Source organism: Cupressus sempervirens, chromosome 8 (assembly GCF_028749045.1).
Source record: "Cupressus sempervirens isolate cs-2001-9-10 chromosome 8, ASM2874904v1, whole genome shotgun sequence".
NCBI lineage: Eukaryota > Viridiplantae > Streptophyta > Pinopsida > Cupressales > Cupressaceae > Cupressus > Cupressus sempervirens.
This window is the reverse complement of record NC_143125.1, coordinates 257,015,632-257,035,833: the sequence shown is the minus strand read 5'-3', so window position 1 is coordinate 257,035,833 and position 20,202 is coordinate 257,015,632. Positions and strand designations below refer to the sequence as shown.

Genomic DNA, 20,202 nt, shown 5'->3' with positions numbered 1-20,202 from the left:
TAAACCATTTTGAAAAATAATTAGTAGTTTAGAAACTAGATTCAAAGGACTACTACTTTTGTTTTTGTCATATCTTAAAATTATGAGCATAACTATCTTCAAATTCTTATTGAAGTTTAGAAATTGCTGATTTCAAAAAAAAAGTGTCCACTTATACCCCCCCTTTTGGCACCACAAATTGGCACACTTAACCATGCTCTAAATCTAAACACGATGTCCATTTGGACCCAAAGTGTTCTTGATTTTAGAGACTCCCTATTTCCACATAAGATACCTAAAAAATACCAAATCTGATCCAACAAACCCTTGGTCTTGCTTTCTTCAATCAACTCGAACAAGCTATAACAGATCCAATTCTAATACCATGAAGGATTTGATGAGGAAAAAATGTATAGATATAGTAGAATAATTGCATGCAAGAACTTGTCATGGAGAAGAAAAATAAAAGAGAAGGGAAAGGTTTGGCTCTGAAATATGCAAGAATACATTATCAAACAAAAACAATTATGAAAATATACTATGGATCAATCCTTATAGAAGGAGATCACAAAACCTAAAAGGGAAACCCTAAGAGGTAAATGACAATTAATATTTAATATTTAACTATTAAATGAGAATGTATGGTTATAAAGTGAAATCTTAAGTAGGGAGTAAAGGTCATTTAATAAATTAAATTAAATTAATCCTTTACTCTAACACACATTTATGCTAAATCTTTAAAAATTGGTATATGAAGTAGATTAGTGTCTTTTCTAGGATTTTTTGTTTATATTCTAAATGTATTTTTTTTTACAAAAGTATGGAAATGATTTGACTCAAGTTTTCTCTCTCCCACAAAAATTGGTATGTTGCTAAAAATAATAATTTGAAAGAGTGGCAGTCACTTAATAGAGAATACCTTTTTTTTCTAATAAAATATATATCAAGTTCATTCATTTGAGTTTAGTTTTATAACATCCAATTCTAGTTACTTTAATTGGTTTCATGTCTCTATCCTTAGTATTTCATATTGTATTAATAATTGAAGTTGAGTTAACCATTATTTTGACATACTTTCACTTTATAGCTTGTAACTTGTGGTGTATTTGTCAAATTTCAAATTTATTTTTTATTTAATAGAAGTAATACGTCAATACCTTATACATAGATAATTTTTAGAATTGTTTATCTAAATTTCTATTTTTTTGTTAACGTAAAAAACATTTATTTATTTATTACAAGATATCTATATTTATTAAAACTAAAAATAGAAAGTCACAATAAAGATATTTTATATTAATATTTTAGTCATTAGAAAGCTTATATTGAGTAGTACCATACTAAATAGATTGGCTTTTAAAATGAATTAATTTAATCCTCTGAAAGATAAAGTTTTAAAGTGATTTTTTTCAACATTTTAATAGGTGTGAAGAAGACCTCATTCTAGGGATAATTGAGGATTAGAGAGGTTACATCAAATATTTTTGTATCTAAAAGGCTTTGGTCTAACCATTTTTAATTAATTCCTTCATACAGGAACTCACATGGCTCCTCATATTCTATTTAAATAGTTTTATTTCAATACAAATCAACATGTCCAAAAAAGTTTAACCCACCATGGTGGGGTCACCTCATGACATGAAGAATATTCCAACAAAAAATGGGTGTACATGAAAAAATTCAATAGGAAAGGAAGTGTTGAGAGACACAAATAAAGACTTTTTGCCAAAGGATTGACACAAAAACATGGCATTGATTATGAAGAGACATTTGTGCCAATAGAAAGAAAATAGACTATTATATAATGTTGATTTCATTAGTAGCTCAAAATAATTGGAAGATACATCATATGGATGTGAAAATTTCCTTCTTGATTGTGTACTTAGAAGAAGTATATGTAGAGAAACCACAATGATTTGAAATTCAAGGAAAAGAGTCTAGGGTGGAAGCACAAACCTGTGTCACCTTTCCTGATACTAAAAGGTATTTCGGTTGGAATAGCTTCAGCCAGAATAGTTCTGGCTAGAATAGTTTCAGTTGTACATACATGGCAGTTTCCTACAGCGAGATGATGTGTACCATTTTAGCCAAAAGTGTTTAAGCTGAAACCTTGTAGTTTTATAAAAGCACTAAAAAACCTTTTGTGGCTATCATTTTGACTATCCTGGCTCCTAAGTTCTCAAAGAGAGGTCTGGGTGTTTCAGCCATAATAGGTTAGTGGGTTTTTTTTCTTTCTTTAGTTTCCATTAAAAAAAAAAATTAATGTGTTTTTTCATTAGTAAATGTTAATGGTACTTAAATTAATTTTTTTAAACCTATTTTATGAGCGAAATATTTATAATTATTAATTTTTTAATATATTTAAATTATTTTAATTAATTAATTTGTTGGAAATTAAATTAATTAAATTGTTTTAGAATGGTACTTAAATTAATTTGTTAGTAAATTATTTAAAACATAAGAAAGAATGTAGTCAAACACTAGGTAAAAGCGTAGAAAAACATTAGGTAAAAATATAGAAAACATTAGGTAAAAATGTAAAAAAAAAAAATTAGTTAAAAAATGTAGAAAAACATTAGGTAAAAATGTAGAAAAACTTTAGGGCACATTGTCCAATCTCTAACATAACCTCATGGATATAGGTGAAACAGTAATCTCTTATGGTGAAATTAATTTTGACATTAAATGCACCTTCTAAAATTACCCTATATCAACTACAATCATAACTTATACCACATTCTAACCATAAAATAGGCACTTTATTAACCGAATGAACCACACTTAGATATTCACGATGTTCATTTTAACAACTAATTTGATCTTATAGTGTAAGATTAATATAATTAATCAGGCACCATATTAGTAGAACAAAAATATTTTGAGGTAAAACTCACTCAATTAAAAAGCATCTACTTTTATTTACAATTCAAATCATAGCAACATTATCCCATAAACTTTTACTAATATGAGTTAGAGAACAAGAAAGACAAGTGTGGAAGGAATACAATGATGCCATTGAATAAAGTCATTTACCTATACATTTATGCTTAATAGTATTATGCTTAAATAATAAAGCATATAACAAGATAGACACATGCACACACACACACACACACACACACACACACACACACACACACACACATGTCCCAAACATAATAGGTTGATAAAGATAAAACTATGGAGAATCAACCAACTTCAAGAACACAAATCAATGAAGAATACAAAATAAGGTAAGATATGTGCCCAATAGACAATGTAATAATCTATAAGGTGAGATCATAATGAAATATTCAAAAGGGGATATTAAAACAATGATCTTTTAAATGTTACCTAACTATAAGGACATTGAAACACGAGTGATAAGTGTATGGAGTAACGTAGCTCAAAAAAGTCACTCAAAACAACTCTAAGGATTCCTTTCTAATAAACCATTTACACAAGTCATAATAGAGTGCTTGAGGATTCAATAGTGTAGTCTAGATGACATATCACTTACAAAGTGTTTAAGGACTTAATATTCTAATCTACTTATGCAATTCAGTTGTAGATCTAATTATAAAGTTAAATACAGTTCAAGCTACCCAAACAAGTTTCTTATGGTGTTCTCGTGTGCTCATTTGGATTTACTAATTTTTAAACCCATTGTCCCATTATGTTTGCACTAATTAAGAAAATTTTGAACTTATTGCTATGAGCCACTTATTAGGTAATAATGATTCTTACATTACCAAATGACACACAAGGACCTCTTAGGATACATTTGTAGGTATTTTTATCCATATATATGTTAAGGGGACCTAGGGAGTCCTACTAGGTCATTATGTTTGATATAGGTTCTAATAGGTATTGATATGTTTACTAGCACATAATAGGTATTGTTAGGTAATAATGAGTCTTACATTACCAAACAACACATTAAGATCACTTATGATACATTTTTAGGTACGTTATCCATACATGTGTGTCTTAAGGGGACATAGGATTCCTAATAGGTCATAATATTTTTTATAGGTTCTAATAAGTCTTAATATGTATTATTATGATATAATAGGTCTTTTAGGTAATAATAATTCTTACATTACCAAATAACACATAAGGACCTTTTATGATACATTTGTAGGTATTTTTACCCATATATATGTTAAGGGGACCAAGGGAGTCCTACTAGGTCATTATGTCTGTTATAGGTTCTAATAGGTATTGATATGTTTACTAGAACATAATAGGTATTGTTAGGTAATGATGAGTCTTACATTACCAAACAACACATTAAGATCACTCTTGATACATTTTTAGGTACATTATCCCTACATGTGTGTCTTAAGGGGACATAGGAGTCCTAATAGGTCATAATATTTTTTATAGGTTCTAATAAGTCTTAATATGTCTTATTAGGATAAAATAGGTCTTATTAGGTAATAATGATTCTTACATTACCAAATGATGCATAAGGACCTCTTATGATGCATTTGTAGGTATTTTAACCCATATATATGTTAAGGGGACCTAGGGAGTCCTACTAGGTCATTATGTCTGTTATAGGTTCTAATAGGTATTGATATATTTGCTAGCACATAATAGGCATTGTTAGGTAATAATGAGTCTGACATTACCAAACAACACATTAAGATCACTTATGATACAGTTTTAGGTACGTTATCCATACATATGTGTCTTAAGGGGACATAGGATTCCTAATAGGTCATAATATTTTTTATGGGTTCTAATAAGTCTTAATATACACAAAATTCTAATTCGATATGATGCAAACCATAAAGACTTAGTTTTAAATTCACAAGTTCACAACCATGGCAATAGAAACGCCCATTTGACCTCTACGTACAAAAAAAATTAAAAATTATATTGATTCTTTAGATAGTAAATAAATATTAGTACAAAAAAATGATAAAATAAAAAAAATGTAAATAGATTCGTACAACATATTGATATCATTCATATTAATTAGATTGAACTATAAATTAAATTGCACTAAATTCACAAATATGAAAAAAAAAATATCTATTAATATTATTTTAGTTTAGTAATTTTTCTATCCCTATGTCCTAACTCTCATCTACACTCCCCATAATCATCAAAGCATTTAAATCAAAATCTAGAATTTAGTTAAGTATTTTTTATTTATTTTTGCATATACGTGTACACTTAGTTATAATTTAATCAAGAATTATTTTTTTTTATTGCATATATGTATGTACATGTATGAATATTTATTTTTCACATTTGCATGAGCACGTTAGAATACATTAGATATGGTCTCTAAGATAATTTGTTTAAAAATACATACATGTTACATGATTGAGCAACACCATACATTTAACGTTGTGTATTTATATGTACGTATGTTTCAAATTAAATTTAACTTGTAATTATTTTAATTTATACACTTGTATGTTTATATTTGTATATATATGCATGTGTAGATCTCTAGATATTCATCAATCTTGTAGCTTTACATTCATATCCTCATATTTATATACATATATACATTATGGCATCTAGTTCTAGGGATCATGGTCCTGGATCCTTAGGGGATGCTAGTGTCCACAGAGGGGGTTAGAGTGTTGAGTCTGGTACAACATGCAGATCGACCTCCTCCACTTAGGATAGAGAGTAGTTATTCAAAGATACAATTGCAAGATTATCTCGTGCTATAGAGGTTTTGGACACCTCGCTTTCCTCTTCTACCACCCTCCCTAATAGTGAGAAGATCATAGCGATGTGAGAGGAGTTGTTTTGTATGATTTAGACCATTGAATCATACAACTCTTTTGATGTTATGAGCATTGAGACATTTTATTCTTCTCTATCTCATAGTGTCACTAGCATTGTGAAGTACACACATATTGACACCAAGGTTTCCACCGCGATGGTGAAAACCATGTTTGCAATTTATAGAGATCATCATAGAGTTAGAGGATACTTTGTGATGAAGTGTATTGATCAGCTCATCACACCATTCATGTATCCTCACTAGTTGGCTACTCATCATAGATGGCCATAGAAGGATGAGTTCCCTCTCTATTTCTACAAATAATTGTTTGTAGAATTTCATTTACAGTATGATGTTGACTACACAGATTATCCAGGGCATGTTGGGTAAGGTCTAGGGAGACTTTTAGACAGATTTAGACCTGCAGACACTCCTGCGCCCATTAACAAATGGGAAATGGTGGGTCCAAACCTTTTGGTTATGCTAAGGGGTCCAAAGATGGTTGATGTAGGCTGAAGTGTTCTTGATGACACAATCAGGACACAGAGTTATTCGAGCATTTCCACCATTGCCACATAGTTACATAAGATTTCTTCTAATCAGTGTGGTAGATATATGCTATGCTCTTGAGGTACTATTCCCACAGTTGTATCATCTAGCACACCTATTGATGATGATTATGGAGTAGTAGACATACCTTCTCCACTAGAGGTTTTTGTAGCCTTAGAGGTGGATGCATTGTGGTGTTTGGGATCATATTTAACATCTGATCTTTTAGATGCATATCAAGCATTATCTATAGTCACATAGATTCCACTTTGTGACATCCTCTCTCAGATTAGTCATATTTTGTCATGTACAATAGGATCAGAGGGTTCATAGAGGTAGGAGGACATTCTTGCACCTTCTACTACTCCTGAGGCTACATAGGCCTAGGCTACATTACCAACCCCAGCTACTTAGGACCCTACAACACCCCCCTACTCAAGATGTCACTACTAGATAGCCTGATCTATTTACCTTCATGCTTTTAGATTAGGGCTGCACTATTGACTTGGATGCTAATAGTGTTTTTTCATTACATGATTCAGATATTAGTCAGATCGATAGAGCATTACACATTGCTATGGTAAATATCTCTATATGTTTAAATTTATTTTAATTATGGTAAATAATATGTCTATATGTTTAAATTTATATATATATTTATATATCTCTCTCTCTGTGTGTGTGTGTGTGTGTGTGTGTGTGTGATTTATATACATGTATCTTGATATAATTTGTCTGTACATAATTAAATGGCCCACTATCATTTGACACAAGGTTCAGATGTAGCTAATAGACCCTTTTGGAGACAGCCAGGATTAGGAGGGGGATGTAGTTGATTATTATCATGGCCTTTTATTTTATTACACACATGTTATTTCTAGATACATGTTTATATGGACACTTTGATGTTTTATATGTTATTTTTAGATACATGTTTATATGGACAATTTGATGTTTTATATGTTATTTTCAAATACATGTTTATATGGACACTTTGATGGTTTATATGGATCTATTTTGACGTTTTATGTATGTTATTTTTAGACATTTGATACATGATATTTTTATACATTTGATATGGGTACATTATTCTCTAGATATATGTACATGTATGTTATTGATCTTTTAATGTCTTAATCTTTTGTGTTTATGTATGTGTTATTCATGTTTCTGTATATGTTATTCATCTTAATGCCTTAATCTAAGTGTAATTAACTATATTTAATGACATGTCTTAAGGGGAGATCCTAAATTATACATAAGAATGTAGATTAATATATATTTTATTTCATAGACATATGTAAATATGTTCATGTTAAATGTAGACATGTATGTTTTTAATAAGCATATTTAAATGTATATGTTATTTTTTTAATGCCTTAAAATCTAAGTATATAATTAACTATATTTAATGACATGTCTTAAGGGGAGATCCTAAAATTAATATGTTATAAGAATGTCTAGATTAATGTATAGGTAAGAATATAACATATACATGTACATAAGAACATATAAAGACTATCACCTAAAGAATGCATGTTACAACATTTAATTAATAAAAGTTAATACATGTATATGTTTTCAATATTCATGTTTATGTACATGTTACTATTTTTGATGCCTTAATCTAAGTATAATTAACTATATTTTATGACATGCCTTAATTAACTATAATTAACTATGTTTAATGACATGTCTTAATCTAAGTATAATTAACTATATTTAATGACATGTCTTAATTAACTCTAATTAACAACATTTAATTAATAAAATATAACATGTAATATGTAACATAGAATATAACATATACATGTAAGAACATATAAAGAGTATGACCTAAAGAATACATGTTACAAAATTTAATTAATAAAAGTTAATACATACAAGAACATATAAAGATTATATATACATAAATACATAACAACATTAACAATCATATGTAAGAAAACATAAACAATGTACATATAAATACATATAAATGCTAAAGGGGTTGTCTTAAGGAGAGGTTAGGTAAAAGGTGGCACTAGGGGGATGTTCTGATAGGTGGTCTTAAGGGGAGATCCTAAGAGATTGTCTTAAGGGGAGGTCCTAAGAGGTGGTCTTAAATGAGATATCCATGTCAAATTTAAATAAAAATAACAAAACATGTCTAATTTCGCATATCCAAGATAAATGATCCAATGTATACAAATTTATAAAAAAAATATCCTGTCAACATTAAATATGAAAGTATAAGAGCTATATAGACATAGCTGAACTAAAGCTCCATAATAAGTACATAGGTAAACTAGAGCTCCACAAACAATGTATTGTTAGGATCCTCTCTAGTTTTTATTATCTCTAGAAGTTTTTCATGTTCTTCAATAGGCAGTTTCCACTTTTGATTTCCATGACATCATCTTCTTTGTATTGCTTCAAATTGTAATTTGGTTGCTATAACATGGTTACTGTAATGTAAAACCTTTCCTCTCGGCTTGTATTCAATAAATTCAATACCACTATTAGTTACCCTTGTTTGTTGATAATATGTTCCTTCAATAACAACTAATCCAATTAGATATGACTATTAATCAACATCTATAGTTCCTTCTAGCAACTTGTGTTTTTCTTTTGTGCATCTTAAAAGATAGTAGTCCACATTTTCCACATTATCTGGTAAGGCTTGAACTGCAAAAGTATCTCCTACATGTATATAAAAATATAGATAAATATAAATTAATTCTAAAATTAATATACATGTATATTAATTTATATATATGTATATATGCACACAAACTTGCCATAACTAAATAAAAAATATGCTCATAATCAGTTGAATATACATGATCATGAATGTCAATGTCAATATCAACATCCTCAAAAGGAGGTTTTCTAACTATCTCCTTCAAATCCCAATGTGAAACATATCCATTCACAATATTTTCACATGTACTCACTGGGTTGTCCTTAATGTAGTCATCACAAAAACATGTTTTCTCTCTTTAATTACTAGAGGGTTATGGTTTCCTGTAGTCATCACTTGATGTAATCTTCTAATACCAAGAATCGTTTGACAATTGTAACAATTAGATTGATCTATATCTGTTACAGATACAAAAAATAATTGTCATATTTCAAAATAAATATTTAATTAAAAACTCAACTTGATTTGAAAAATACATTAAAAATAAATATAACTTAGTTCACCTTTCACCTCCCAAAAGTAACACTTATTGTATTTAGTATCTTGAGTAGCAAAATGAACTTTGTGCCATTCAAAAATTTTATTTGCACTCTCTATCCTATTCCCTATATATGTATATGTATATGTATATGTATATATATATGTGTGTGTGTGTATATATATATATATATATATATATATGTATGTATGTATGTATGTATGTATGTATGTATGTATGTATGTATGTATGTATGTATGTATGTACATATATGGTACTAGTTATTAAACATGCACATTAAGAATGCATATATTTACCTACAAGTTCATATTGTCGAAGCAGACGTTTTATACATGCTCCTACTCCATCATGCACCCTTTTTAATGTCCACTTTCAAATAAATTTCATAAAAACCTAATGTTGGTTCTAGCATGTTGCATTGCTAACCAACTAAATGCTTTTGCATATTTGAATTGTCCTATGAACATGAAACATGATAAGTATCTACAATTATCCATGTACATGTATCAAATTGAAATAGACATGTCAAAATAAATATAAGTTAAAATAAAGTTAAATTAATGTGTAAGTTCATGTATACTAACTTGCACATCCATCAAACCAAATCCAGTGCTCTGAAACATTTATTCCACGATTTCTAAGATCTTCAGAGAACATTACAAAACAATGAGCCACATAAATCCTATCATGAACTCTATCATCACTAATATAGAAATGAACCTCTTTGATGATGATGCATTCATTTCCATCCAACCTTTCTATCTAATCCATCTCAAATTGTGCATGTCTATAGGTCACTTACACAAATATTGCAACTTGTTCAGAATGATAATAATGCCCTTGAAACTCTGTTTAAGATGCAAATGTATAATTCTTAGAAAAATATACAACTAGGTGGAAAAGAATTTTTGGAATCATGAAACTATTTAGCTTGCCATTGCGCACAATGACAATGTTGGATATGTGAATATATCAATGGAGAGAACTTGGTCATGAACTCATCATAATGCAATTCACTTTCCTTCAATACAATTTTTCTGGATTCATCTCCTATCTTATTTTGGTATGTCTCATATTTATATCTCATCCATGAAACTAGTGTGGATTCATTAATATTTTCAACTTGCATAATTTGAAAAAATTTGCATAAATCTCCACAATCTTCACACTAATTTTTGATGCATTACACTTTGAATTCATCTAAATCTTCTAATTTATCACATAATGCAGACCTCACAAATTGTGTTGTACTATTAGGGATGACCAAATTAGGATCAAGTACTACCATAACTTTTTTATATGATTGCAATTGTAGACCAAATTCAACATGATTTTGACAACAACAAGTTTCACACATCTTATTTATACGTACAAAGGAATGACACAAACTCTCAAAGATTCTCTGACATATTTTGACATTTGAAAATTCTTGTTTGAATGTTTGAAATAATTCACTTTGTCTTATATCTATGAAATATTTTGGATGTTCAATTTTGGCCCTTGTTTCTTTATCTTTAATTTGTATAGTATCATGCCTGTTGGAAGAAACATGAGAATGTGTGGTCCAAAATTCAATAACTTGTCCTTTTACATCTTTAGAAATTTTGTCTTTTTGAGGAACTCTACAAATATTCATCTAGTTATTCTCAATGTTATCATCTAGCATATTTCTCCTCTTGATGTATCTCTAGACAATTCTTCTAGATATATTAAGTACATCAGAAATTGCATGTACCATTTTCTATGTGTCAATTTTCTACTAGATATAGTAGTCATCAATGCTCTACGTGCATTAATCAAATCACCTCCTCGAGTTGTGTTGTCAATTTTGTTATAAGCATTTTGCAAGTTTTCAACTAATGTTTTATTAATATTATGTGCATGGCTTTTCCTGTTATCAACACCCAACAACTCCAAAATAGGTCTCATATCTTTTCTCCTAAATAACTTGAAAAATAATTGTGCCTGTCCAAATATATTTTTATCCTTGAAATATTCATCCTACATGTTCTAACAATGCTTTTTGATAGTGTTATCATTTATCACATCTTTAGATGGAATTTGGTTAAAAAGTAGTTCCTCATCCAAATCCATCAAATTTTTTATGCCTTCTAATTTGTCTCTATCAGTAGAACTGCGAATTTCTTCTCTTCATTACTTTCATTTTCTTCATGAATCTCATCCTGTTTAGGAATTTCAGTAGGTTGGTTTTGATTATGTTTTGTATGACCTTTCATTTTGTCATCTCTTATCCTATCATATTTCCTTGATCTTTTCCTTTTACTACCCATTGAAAACTTTAATCTATAGAAACAAAAATAAATAAATTTAGAGTTCACTAAATATTAGCTAATGCTTCAATATATAATACACAGAAATAAAACTAAGTAGATAGGAAAAAACACCTTCAAAATATTTGATCCTTTGCAATCTTGATTAAATCCATAGAATAGTTGCTGAAAATTGCTTCAAAATTAGTTGTCTTCTAAAAATCCTCTTCCAATTTTTGTTGTTCTGTATATTTTTTTTTTTTTTAAAAAGAAAAATAAATTTTATTTTATATCAAATAGTGACATTAATTGCATGTAGTTTAATCAACCAATAGGGGTTTCGGCTGAAACAAGTTTGGTTGAATTGGTTACGACCAAAATGGTTCCGGCTATAATGGCCTATGTGGCATCCTAAGTGGCAGCCACACAAACAAAAATAAGAACTTCTATAAATGTCTCACTTTGAAGGCCAATTTGACTTACTAAATTGAAGTTTTTTTTAAAACTAAAAATATACTTTTGTATGTCTCAGAGTCACGATTATGATCATATAATTTATTTTTATTATTTTTATTATGGATAATATATTATAATTTGAAAATATTACAAGTAGGTATTTTAAGATTCAAGAAGATGTCTATTCAATAATAAGAAAATAGTAAATCATGTTCACAAATTATTACTTTTTAATGCTACACTAGAGGAGAGAGTCTTCTTCAAGAATATGTAATTTTATAAAAAAAAAATGTAGATTTGATGGAAAAAGTTTGATGGGAGAAATAAATTGTCAGTTTCTGATAACTTTGACTTTGACCAATTATAACTTGATAAATATTAGCAAAATTTCAAGTTTTCTTTTTTGGTGCACTCAGTATACATGTCAACTTTAACATATTCCAAAATCAGACCAAAATATAAACATTTGCATATATTTGTTTGATAGGGGAAAAGCTCTATATTTTCAACATTTTTTAAAAATTAAAAAATAGACTTCAAAAATTAAAAAATAAATAAAATTTTCACTCAATTTTAAAAAAAAAAAAAATTACAGACATAAACTTCATCCAATTTTACACATTTCATTAGTTTACATCAACTTCAAATTCTAAACACAAATGCCACTTTTATGTCATTAAAGTTGAATAGATTAAATTGTGATATCACGTTTCTTTTATAAAAGGTGATGCAGGTTTGTGCTTTTACCCTCCATAATATCTACAAGTTGAAGAAGGCTATACATGGCCTCAAAAAAGTATGAAGGGAATGGTGTAAAAGAATTGATGACTAATTTAAGTAGGATGGCTTCAAGACAAGTTTAATAATTAACCCACCCTATAACAAAAGAAACAAGATAATTATATTCTCATTATATGTTTCTGTGTTGATGATCTTTTGTATAGGGGTAGTAGTTCTTAAATGATATATAAACTCAAAGATTCTATTATGAGTGAAATTGAAATGGAATTTCTAGTTCTCATGAAATATATTAAATTATAATTCAGGTTTATCAAAGAAAGGATGTTGCTAAAATTATTGATGAGAGTTCATATAGAAGTATTATTGGAAGCTTGAGGTTTCTAACCTACACAAGGCTTGATATTGCATATTTAATTTCATTGGTTTCAAGATACTTGAAAAATACATTACTGATACACATATTGGAAGCCAAGAGAATATTAAGGTATGTGAAAGGAACCATAAATTTAGGTTTTCATTAATACTCCTCTCATAAATTCAATCTTGTTGGTTTTGGTGATTCTTAGTTGGGAGGCAGTTTGGATGACGAAAAAAACTACATCGAAAAACTATTTTTTCTTTCTTTTTGTTTAATAATATGAATTTTGAGCAAGCAAAGTATTGTTTCCCCCTCATCCACCAAAGTAGAATATGTGGTGATTACTTTAGTAGGTACACAAGCTCTCTAGATTTGAAAGAATCTTGAAGAAATTGATGAAAAATAGATGAACTTAGTGAACATTATGAACCATTGCCACTATAAAAGCTAATAATATGAACATGGAATTATTTATAATTTTTACAAATATATTAATTAATATGTTATACAAAAATACCCTCCTTTTACAACTAGTCATCATCATATTATATACATAGAGTATCTAGTTAGGAAAAAAGAGATTAGTATACTATCTATTTATTTAAATTATTTGACAAAAGCTAAAATCTTTTATATATATCTATATATATTATTAAAAGAAAAATCTTCATTGATTTATGATATTACAAAATAGAACAACCCTACTATATACCAAAAAGATAAAAGTAATCCAAATTGACCTTATAATTGGTCATACAATAGCTCTATTTATAATATGTCCCAACAAAAGGAAGACTCGTCAAGTACGACCTTATAGCATTTACAATGGATGTCCCAACCATTATGTGGGGTACTTTCGATTCTTATTCTATCATGCATATACGCTATACACTAAAAAGTTCGTATGAAGTAACGAAACCAAAACAGCTTGAAAACTAAAAACTGAAGAATAGACGTTAGAGCTAACCGGTGGCTGCAGATGCAGATGCGGATGGGGATGAGTGAAAAGTAAAACGAGGGCTGTAGTTCCAACTCCACCTACATGTCTGGGAACCAGCAGCTCGGTAAAATCCTTGGAGTTTGAAGAACCTAATTATGCGAGCCCAGATTATCTCCCCCCATATCATCACCGACATTGTTCCAACGAAGGCTATCCCGAAGCCCAACGCCAGAGCAACCATGGACACATTTTCATCAATTACACTCCACAACGATTCGAAATTGGTAGCAGATGGGACCAGAGAAGTTTTGTTCTCTCGGTTGCAACTCTGCAAAGGGGCCCCGCACAAGCATGGAAGATTATTCTGGAATGAATTTGCAGTGAATGTATCGAACTGTGGTCCTCTGGGTATTCGTCCGCACAGCATGTTGGAAGACAGATCTATGTATGCCAGCAGGTACAATACAGAGAGACTCTCAGGAATGTGTCCTGTGAGCTTATTCTTAGACAAGTCCAACTGCTCCAGGGTCCATATCTTCCCAAGAGAAGCTGGTATTTCACCTTCAAAATGGTTCCCAGACAGATTCAGCAATCTCATGCTTCTCAATTGCCCTATGCTTTTCGGTATCTGCCCGCTGAGATTGTTACCTGATAAGTCAAGTATGGTGTTCGCCGCCAGTACGTACTCCAGCCTGTACTCGTGTTTTTTTATGACTACGCGGATATCTTCATACAGGCTGTTTGATCCAGACAATTGCGGATCTCCGCGAATAGCGAACCCCTGAAGATTGTCAAGATTAGCAGGTATTTGGCCACTGAACTTATTGTTTGATAAATCCAGAACCTGCAAACTAGTGAGATTTACAATCCACGCTGGAAAAGCACCTCGAAGCTGATTATACCCCAGGCTCAAAACTCTCATGTCCTGAAAATCTGCGAGGTACGAAGGAAGTACACCTCTCAAATTGTTCATTCTGAAATCAAGAAGCTGAAGCTTCTTACAGTTGGCCAAGGATGCCGGCAGAGTCCCAGAGAAGTTATTGGTGTTTGCTGATAGTACTTCCAGAGAAGATGGATAGTTCATATCAAAACTTCCATTGAAGGAATTGTTGGACAGCTTTATCTTCCTCAAAGATTTGCAGTTGCCGAGTGTTGGAGGAATTCCACCAGAGAGAGAGTTACCGGATAATATCAGCTCTGTCAATGAGGCGCAGCTGCCCATAGAGGACGGAATTTTTCCATTCAGCTTGTTTTGGGACAAAATTAGGCGGCTGAGAGCGGTGCATTTGGTGATACCCTCCGGAATCTTTCCACCCAAAATGTTATTTGACAAATCTAACACCTGCACAGAGAGCAAACTACTGATAGTTTCCGGAATGGCTCCGGAAATGTAGTTGCTCGTGATCAGCAGCTCGGTAAGACTCTTGAGTTTGCCAATACTGTCTGGTACATGACCAGTGAAATTGTTAAATTGAAGATAGAGGAGTTCAAGGGACTCCAGCTCGCCCACTGACTCCGGGATTATGCCTGTGAGGTTGTTTGAATACAAAAATAACCTTTTCAAGTTTCGGAGGTTTCCTATATCCTTGGGAACAAATCCTGTCAATTGGTTAGTGTCCAAGGTTAGTTTCTCAAGCTTGGTCAGGCTAGTTATAACTTGGGGTATGGTGCCGTTTAACCTGTTTGAACCCAGATTCAGAAAATTTAGCTCTCTCAAATTTGCAACGCGATCGGAAATGGTACCTGTATGACGGTTTCTACCAAGATCTAAGTAAGTAAGCTGAGTGAAATTGAAAATGAAATCTGGAATCGTCCCATCAAAACCGTTCTGTATCAAAGAAAGGGTAGAGAGAGGAAGAATTGCAAGAGTGGCAGGCAGTGTTCCGTTAATATGGTGGTATCCCACATCAAGCCAGTCAAGACTAGTACAGTTTCCTATTTCTGGAGGGATAGAGCCTGTGATGTTTCCTGGGCCATACAGTGATAATTGGCCAAGCTGTTTCAAATTTCCTAGTTCAGCCGGTATATTACCATAGAGCTGGGCAAAACCCCCAATAAACAGTACTTCCAGGGAGGAACAATTACCCAGGGTCGCAGGGATTTGGGTCTTCAGCTTGTTATCATTCACGGAAAAGTACTGCAATTTGTCGAGCTTCCCGAACTCGGGTGGAATCGTTCCTATGAAATTATGAGGGTAAAAAGCACGAAAATTATAATACACAATGGAATATATGTAATGGAAAAATAGAACAGAAAAAATAAAATAGACTTTCAGTGTAACTTTACTGAATGATAGATGCAAATTTATAAAATATCTTGTTTCAACAACATTCTTAACATTAAATTACATAAGATTGACAAAACACATAAACTTGCAGTTATGGACACCTAACTCAACATATCTACATAAGAACTTAACTAAAACTAAAACTCTTTGACTCGTACCTAAACTAAACTTGTGTTGCTAGCAACTCAACAAGATTTTCCACATGTGCAGCGACTAGCAGTTCTAAACTTTTGTGCTTGCAGCAATATAGGTGTTTACTAATTTTTTTAAAATTATAATTTAATTTGTATAAATTAAATTAAGATGAATTTATAATTTAAGTAAAATAAAACGTAATTCTTTTAACAAAATTAAATAAATACTATTTATTTATTTAGTTTATCATATATTAATAAATAATCATCTAAAATAAAATGAAAAATATAAAAAAATATTAAACAAATAGCTACTCCTGCCACAAATATCCTATTAGCTAAGTTATTTTAAAAAATAAATTAACTTAATTTAAAAACTAAAATTTCAATCAAATTTTAAAATCAAAAATTAAATAAAAGGAAGAAAAACAAGTTAAAAGTGGAGATAACTAGTAAATAAGTTTTTAAATAAATAGGAAAACAAAAGAGTTAAATTCAAATTTTAAAAAAATCTCATCTCAATAAATTAAATTATAAATAATTTCTAATTAAAATAAAATATTATTTATTTTTAAAAAAAATATTTAATATAAATAATTAAGTTAAATAATAAATGTAAAAATAAGAGTTAACAGTAGAGATAATAGCTAATCAAGCTAAATAAATAAAAATATTTAAATAATATATGACATATCTTATTATTTTATAATTATAGTTTTTAAGTTATATAAATAACTAAAAATAATAGTAATAGTATAGATGACTAATTAAACTAAATAATTAGAAAAAATAAGGGTTATGAAGTGATGGTAGATTCAAACCCAAGACCTTCCATATGAAAGACTCACAAGTTACCAGTGTGTTATAGACTTTTGCCTAAAATTGATTGGAAAAATATTAATGGCAAGGGTTGACAATTTACCAGTCAAAGATTGACAATTTTCTAGCAAAAGAAATAATTATGTGGGAACTTTGTTCCCATATATAGCCTATCAGCTAAATTATTATTTAGTATTGGTAGAACATCAGCTCCAACAATATGCAATGTCTAGCAAAGCAGAAGGATGAGAATCTTTCTTTATTTTTGTCTACATTGATAAGTACATCAACTAAAATTGTGATATTGTTATCAGGATTTTAATTGTATTCATTGATCACATGAGTAGTGTTTCACACATGAGTCCATCTCTTATGAGAATAAATGGAACACTTAGCACTTATGGGATCTTGGTGATGTTCACACAGGTGAAGCACTGAAGGTCGCCTATCCCATTACTATTCCAGCTGGAGCACTCTAAACTATGGAGTTCCCTCTATGATTAAACCACTTGCTTGCAATCTCATTTACAAAACCTCCACCAAGTTATCTAAACCCCTTAAACTTATCTATTGTTTAACTATATTTCCAGCTATTTCATTTTGATGATAGATTATATAGTGTGATCCAAAATATTGATGAAAAACTAACAGACAATTGAATCTAAACATTGCAGAATGAGAATAATTACCTCTGAGATTGTTAATGCCAAGTGGCAAATAAAGAAGAGAGGTGCAGTTGCTCAGCGAAACTGGAATGTTTCCAGTAAGATCATTGTAGGACAAGCGCAGATGCTGTAAACTGTGCAGAGAACCGAATTGTGCAGGTATGCTCCCCGTCAAGTTGTTAATCGAGAGTCTTAAATACTCAAGATGTGTGCAATTAGCAAGAGATGTGGGGATGGATCCTGTCAGCCAATTTGATTTGAGGTCGAGTACCCTCAACGCCTTGAGGTTGCCGAGAAGAGGTGGAATCGTTCCCATGAAAGAATTGCTGGAGAGATTCATAACACGTAACAAAGATAGATTCCCGATGAAGGGAGAGAGGGTCCCTGCCAATTCCAACTGAGGGAGAATGATGGCCACAACTCTCTTGGTTCCCTTTCTGCAAATGACACCGTTCCAGGAGCACAAGTTTTCTGAATTGGCAGAAGTCCAGTTGAGAAGCGAGTGCATGGGGTCGGCTTTAATGCCATTTTTGAAAGAGAGTAGGGCTTCCAAGTCTCTCTTCTCAGAAACATCTTCGCCCATGAGGAGCACACGCTTCTTCACAACGGAAAACATTCCATCCATGGCATGGCTATGTAAAGAGGAGACATGGGGATAATTAGAGGTGTTGCGTATGGTTATAGCAGAGGTAGCTGCTAATGCGAATACTAGAGCCAAACATAACCACAGCATTTGGATCAGTATAATTCTCGTCATCTGTGTATCCTCCATTCTTTGTTATTAAAACCTTCCAGTGAGTAATCGCTTTTATAGAGTACGCGACATCGAGTAAAGCACGGCAATGAATTAAAAATAGGACAGTGAGATACGCAAACACTTTTCCAAGTTCTTAGCGCTGTGTTCACACATTAACCAAGCCAATGCTTTCAAGACTTCAATGTTGCTCTCCGTTGATTTGTTATGCCGTGTGAATGTAGAAGCACTTTTCTATGATCTCAAATACTAATGGTCAATCTAGTGGTACTTCTCCATGAACTAGGATATTTCGTCTTGCGGGCTACTTTATCGGTATGTATTAATTGCAACTACCGAATGTATTTCCCGCTAGGCCCGCCCAAATCTATTCTTATTAATACTAGCAATCATATTTTGGTGTGCAATAGGTCTCCAAAGTTACACTGAAAATCAATTATTAAAATAACAAAAACATATAAAAAAAAGAGGGGTAGATAGAGAAAATGACATTATTCTTTGTAATAACTGTACATCTCTTCGGAAAACTCTTTTATAACTCTATCTACCTCTTTTCCTTACTATGAATGATTAATTTTGAGCTTTTAAACTAATATAATTTGAGCAAAGACAATTGTTTTTATTTTTGTTTGGAGGGCCAAACCATAGTAAGTCCCTGAACAACAATCTAGTCTCCAAAATATGGCATGTCTTGGCAAGATAATACTCCTTGATGTTAGACAGCTAGCCAATACCATTGTACAAATGTGGCACTACAAAAATATTAAGCTTTTCGAAATCTCATTTATGATCGATGAAGCAAGCATTTCAACCTTATTTCCACGACCCTCCATCAATGTTTTAGAACTCTATTATGTCATAGATATTCTTAATCGTTATGTCACATGTCACTTTAAATGATGAATTGAATGCAACGATGTTATGTGTAATCTCACTTCAATTGATGAAATGTCTAATTTCACTTAAAATGATGAATTGAATTCTACGATTTAAATGATGAATTGTGTTAAAAAATTTCACATATTATATTTGATTGAATAAAATCTTACTATAAATGAAATCTTTAAATATAATCTTTGACTATTTTATAAAGATATACACACTAGTTTTATAAAGATATCATTTCATCATAATATGATTCAATTTTGTTGAACCTTTTCATCAACATGTCAGATCCACTCTTTGGGATTCATCTTAGAATAAATATTCTAGTGCTCTATCATTCTAATGATAATCCATAAAATGCAATGCAAATACTTCTACACAATGAAATCTAAAAGTTGTACATACTTTCAGATTCATTTCAAACATACAATATAATTATATCCAAAATA

The 20,202-nt window shown here is 30.9% G+C and overlaps 1 protein-coding gene across 1 annotated transcript; it reads right to left on the bottom strand.

Moving 5' to 3' along the window:
- Positions 1 to 13,995: 13,995 nt before the first annotated feature.
- LOC149542442 (uncharacterized) lies at positions 13,996 to 18,878 on the bottom strand. The gene is made up of 2 exons (XM_089797389.1): positions 18,139 to 18,878; positions 13,996 to 16,387 (listed from the first exon to the last, which is right to left on the bottom strand). Exons 1-2 carry the CDS (start codon positions 18,869 to 18,871, stop codon positions 14,232 to 14,234), a joined length of 2,889 nt encoding a protein of 962 aa, XP_089653515.1. The 5' UTR covers positions 18,872 to 18,878; the 3' UTR covers positions 13,996 to 14,231.
- Between the last annotated feature and the right edge of the window lie 1,324 nt (positions 18,879 to 20,202).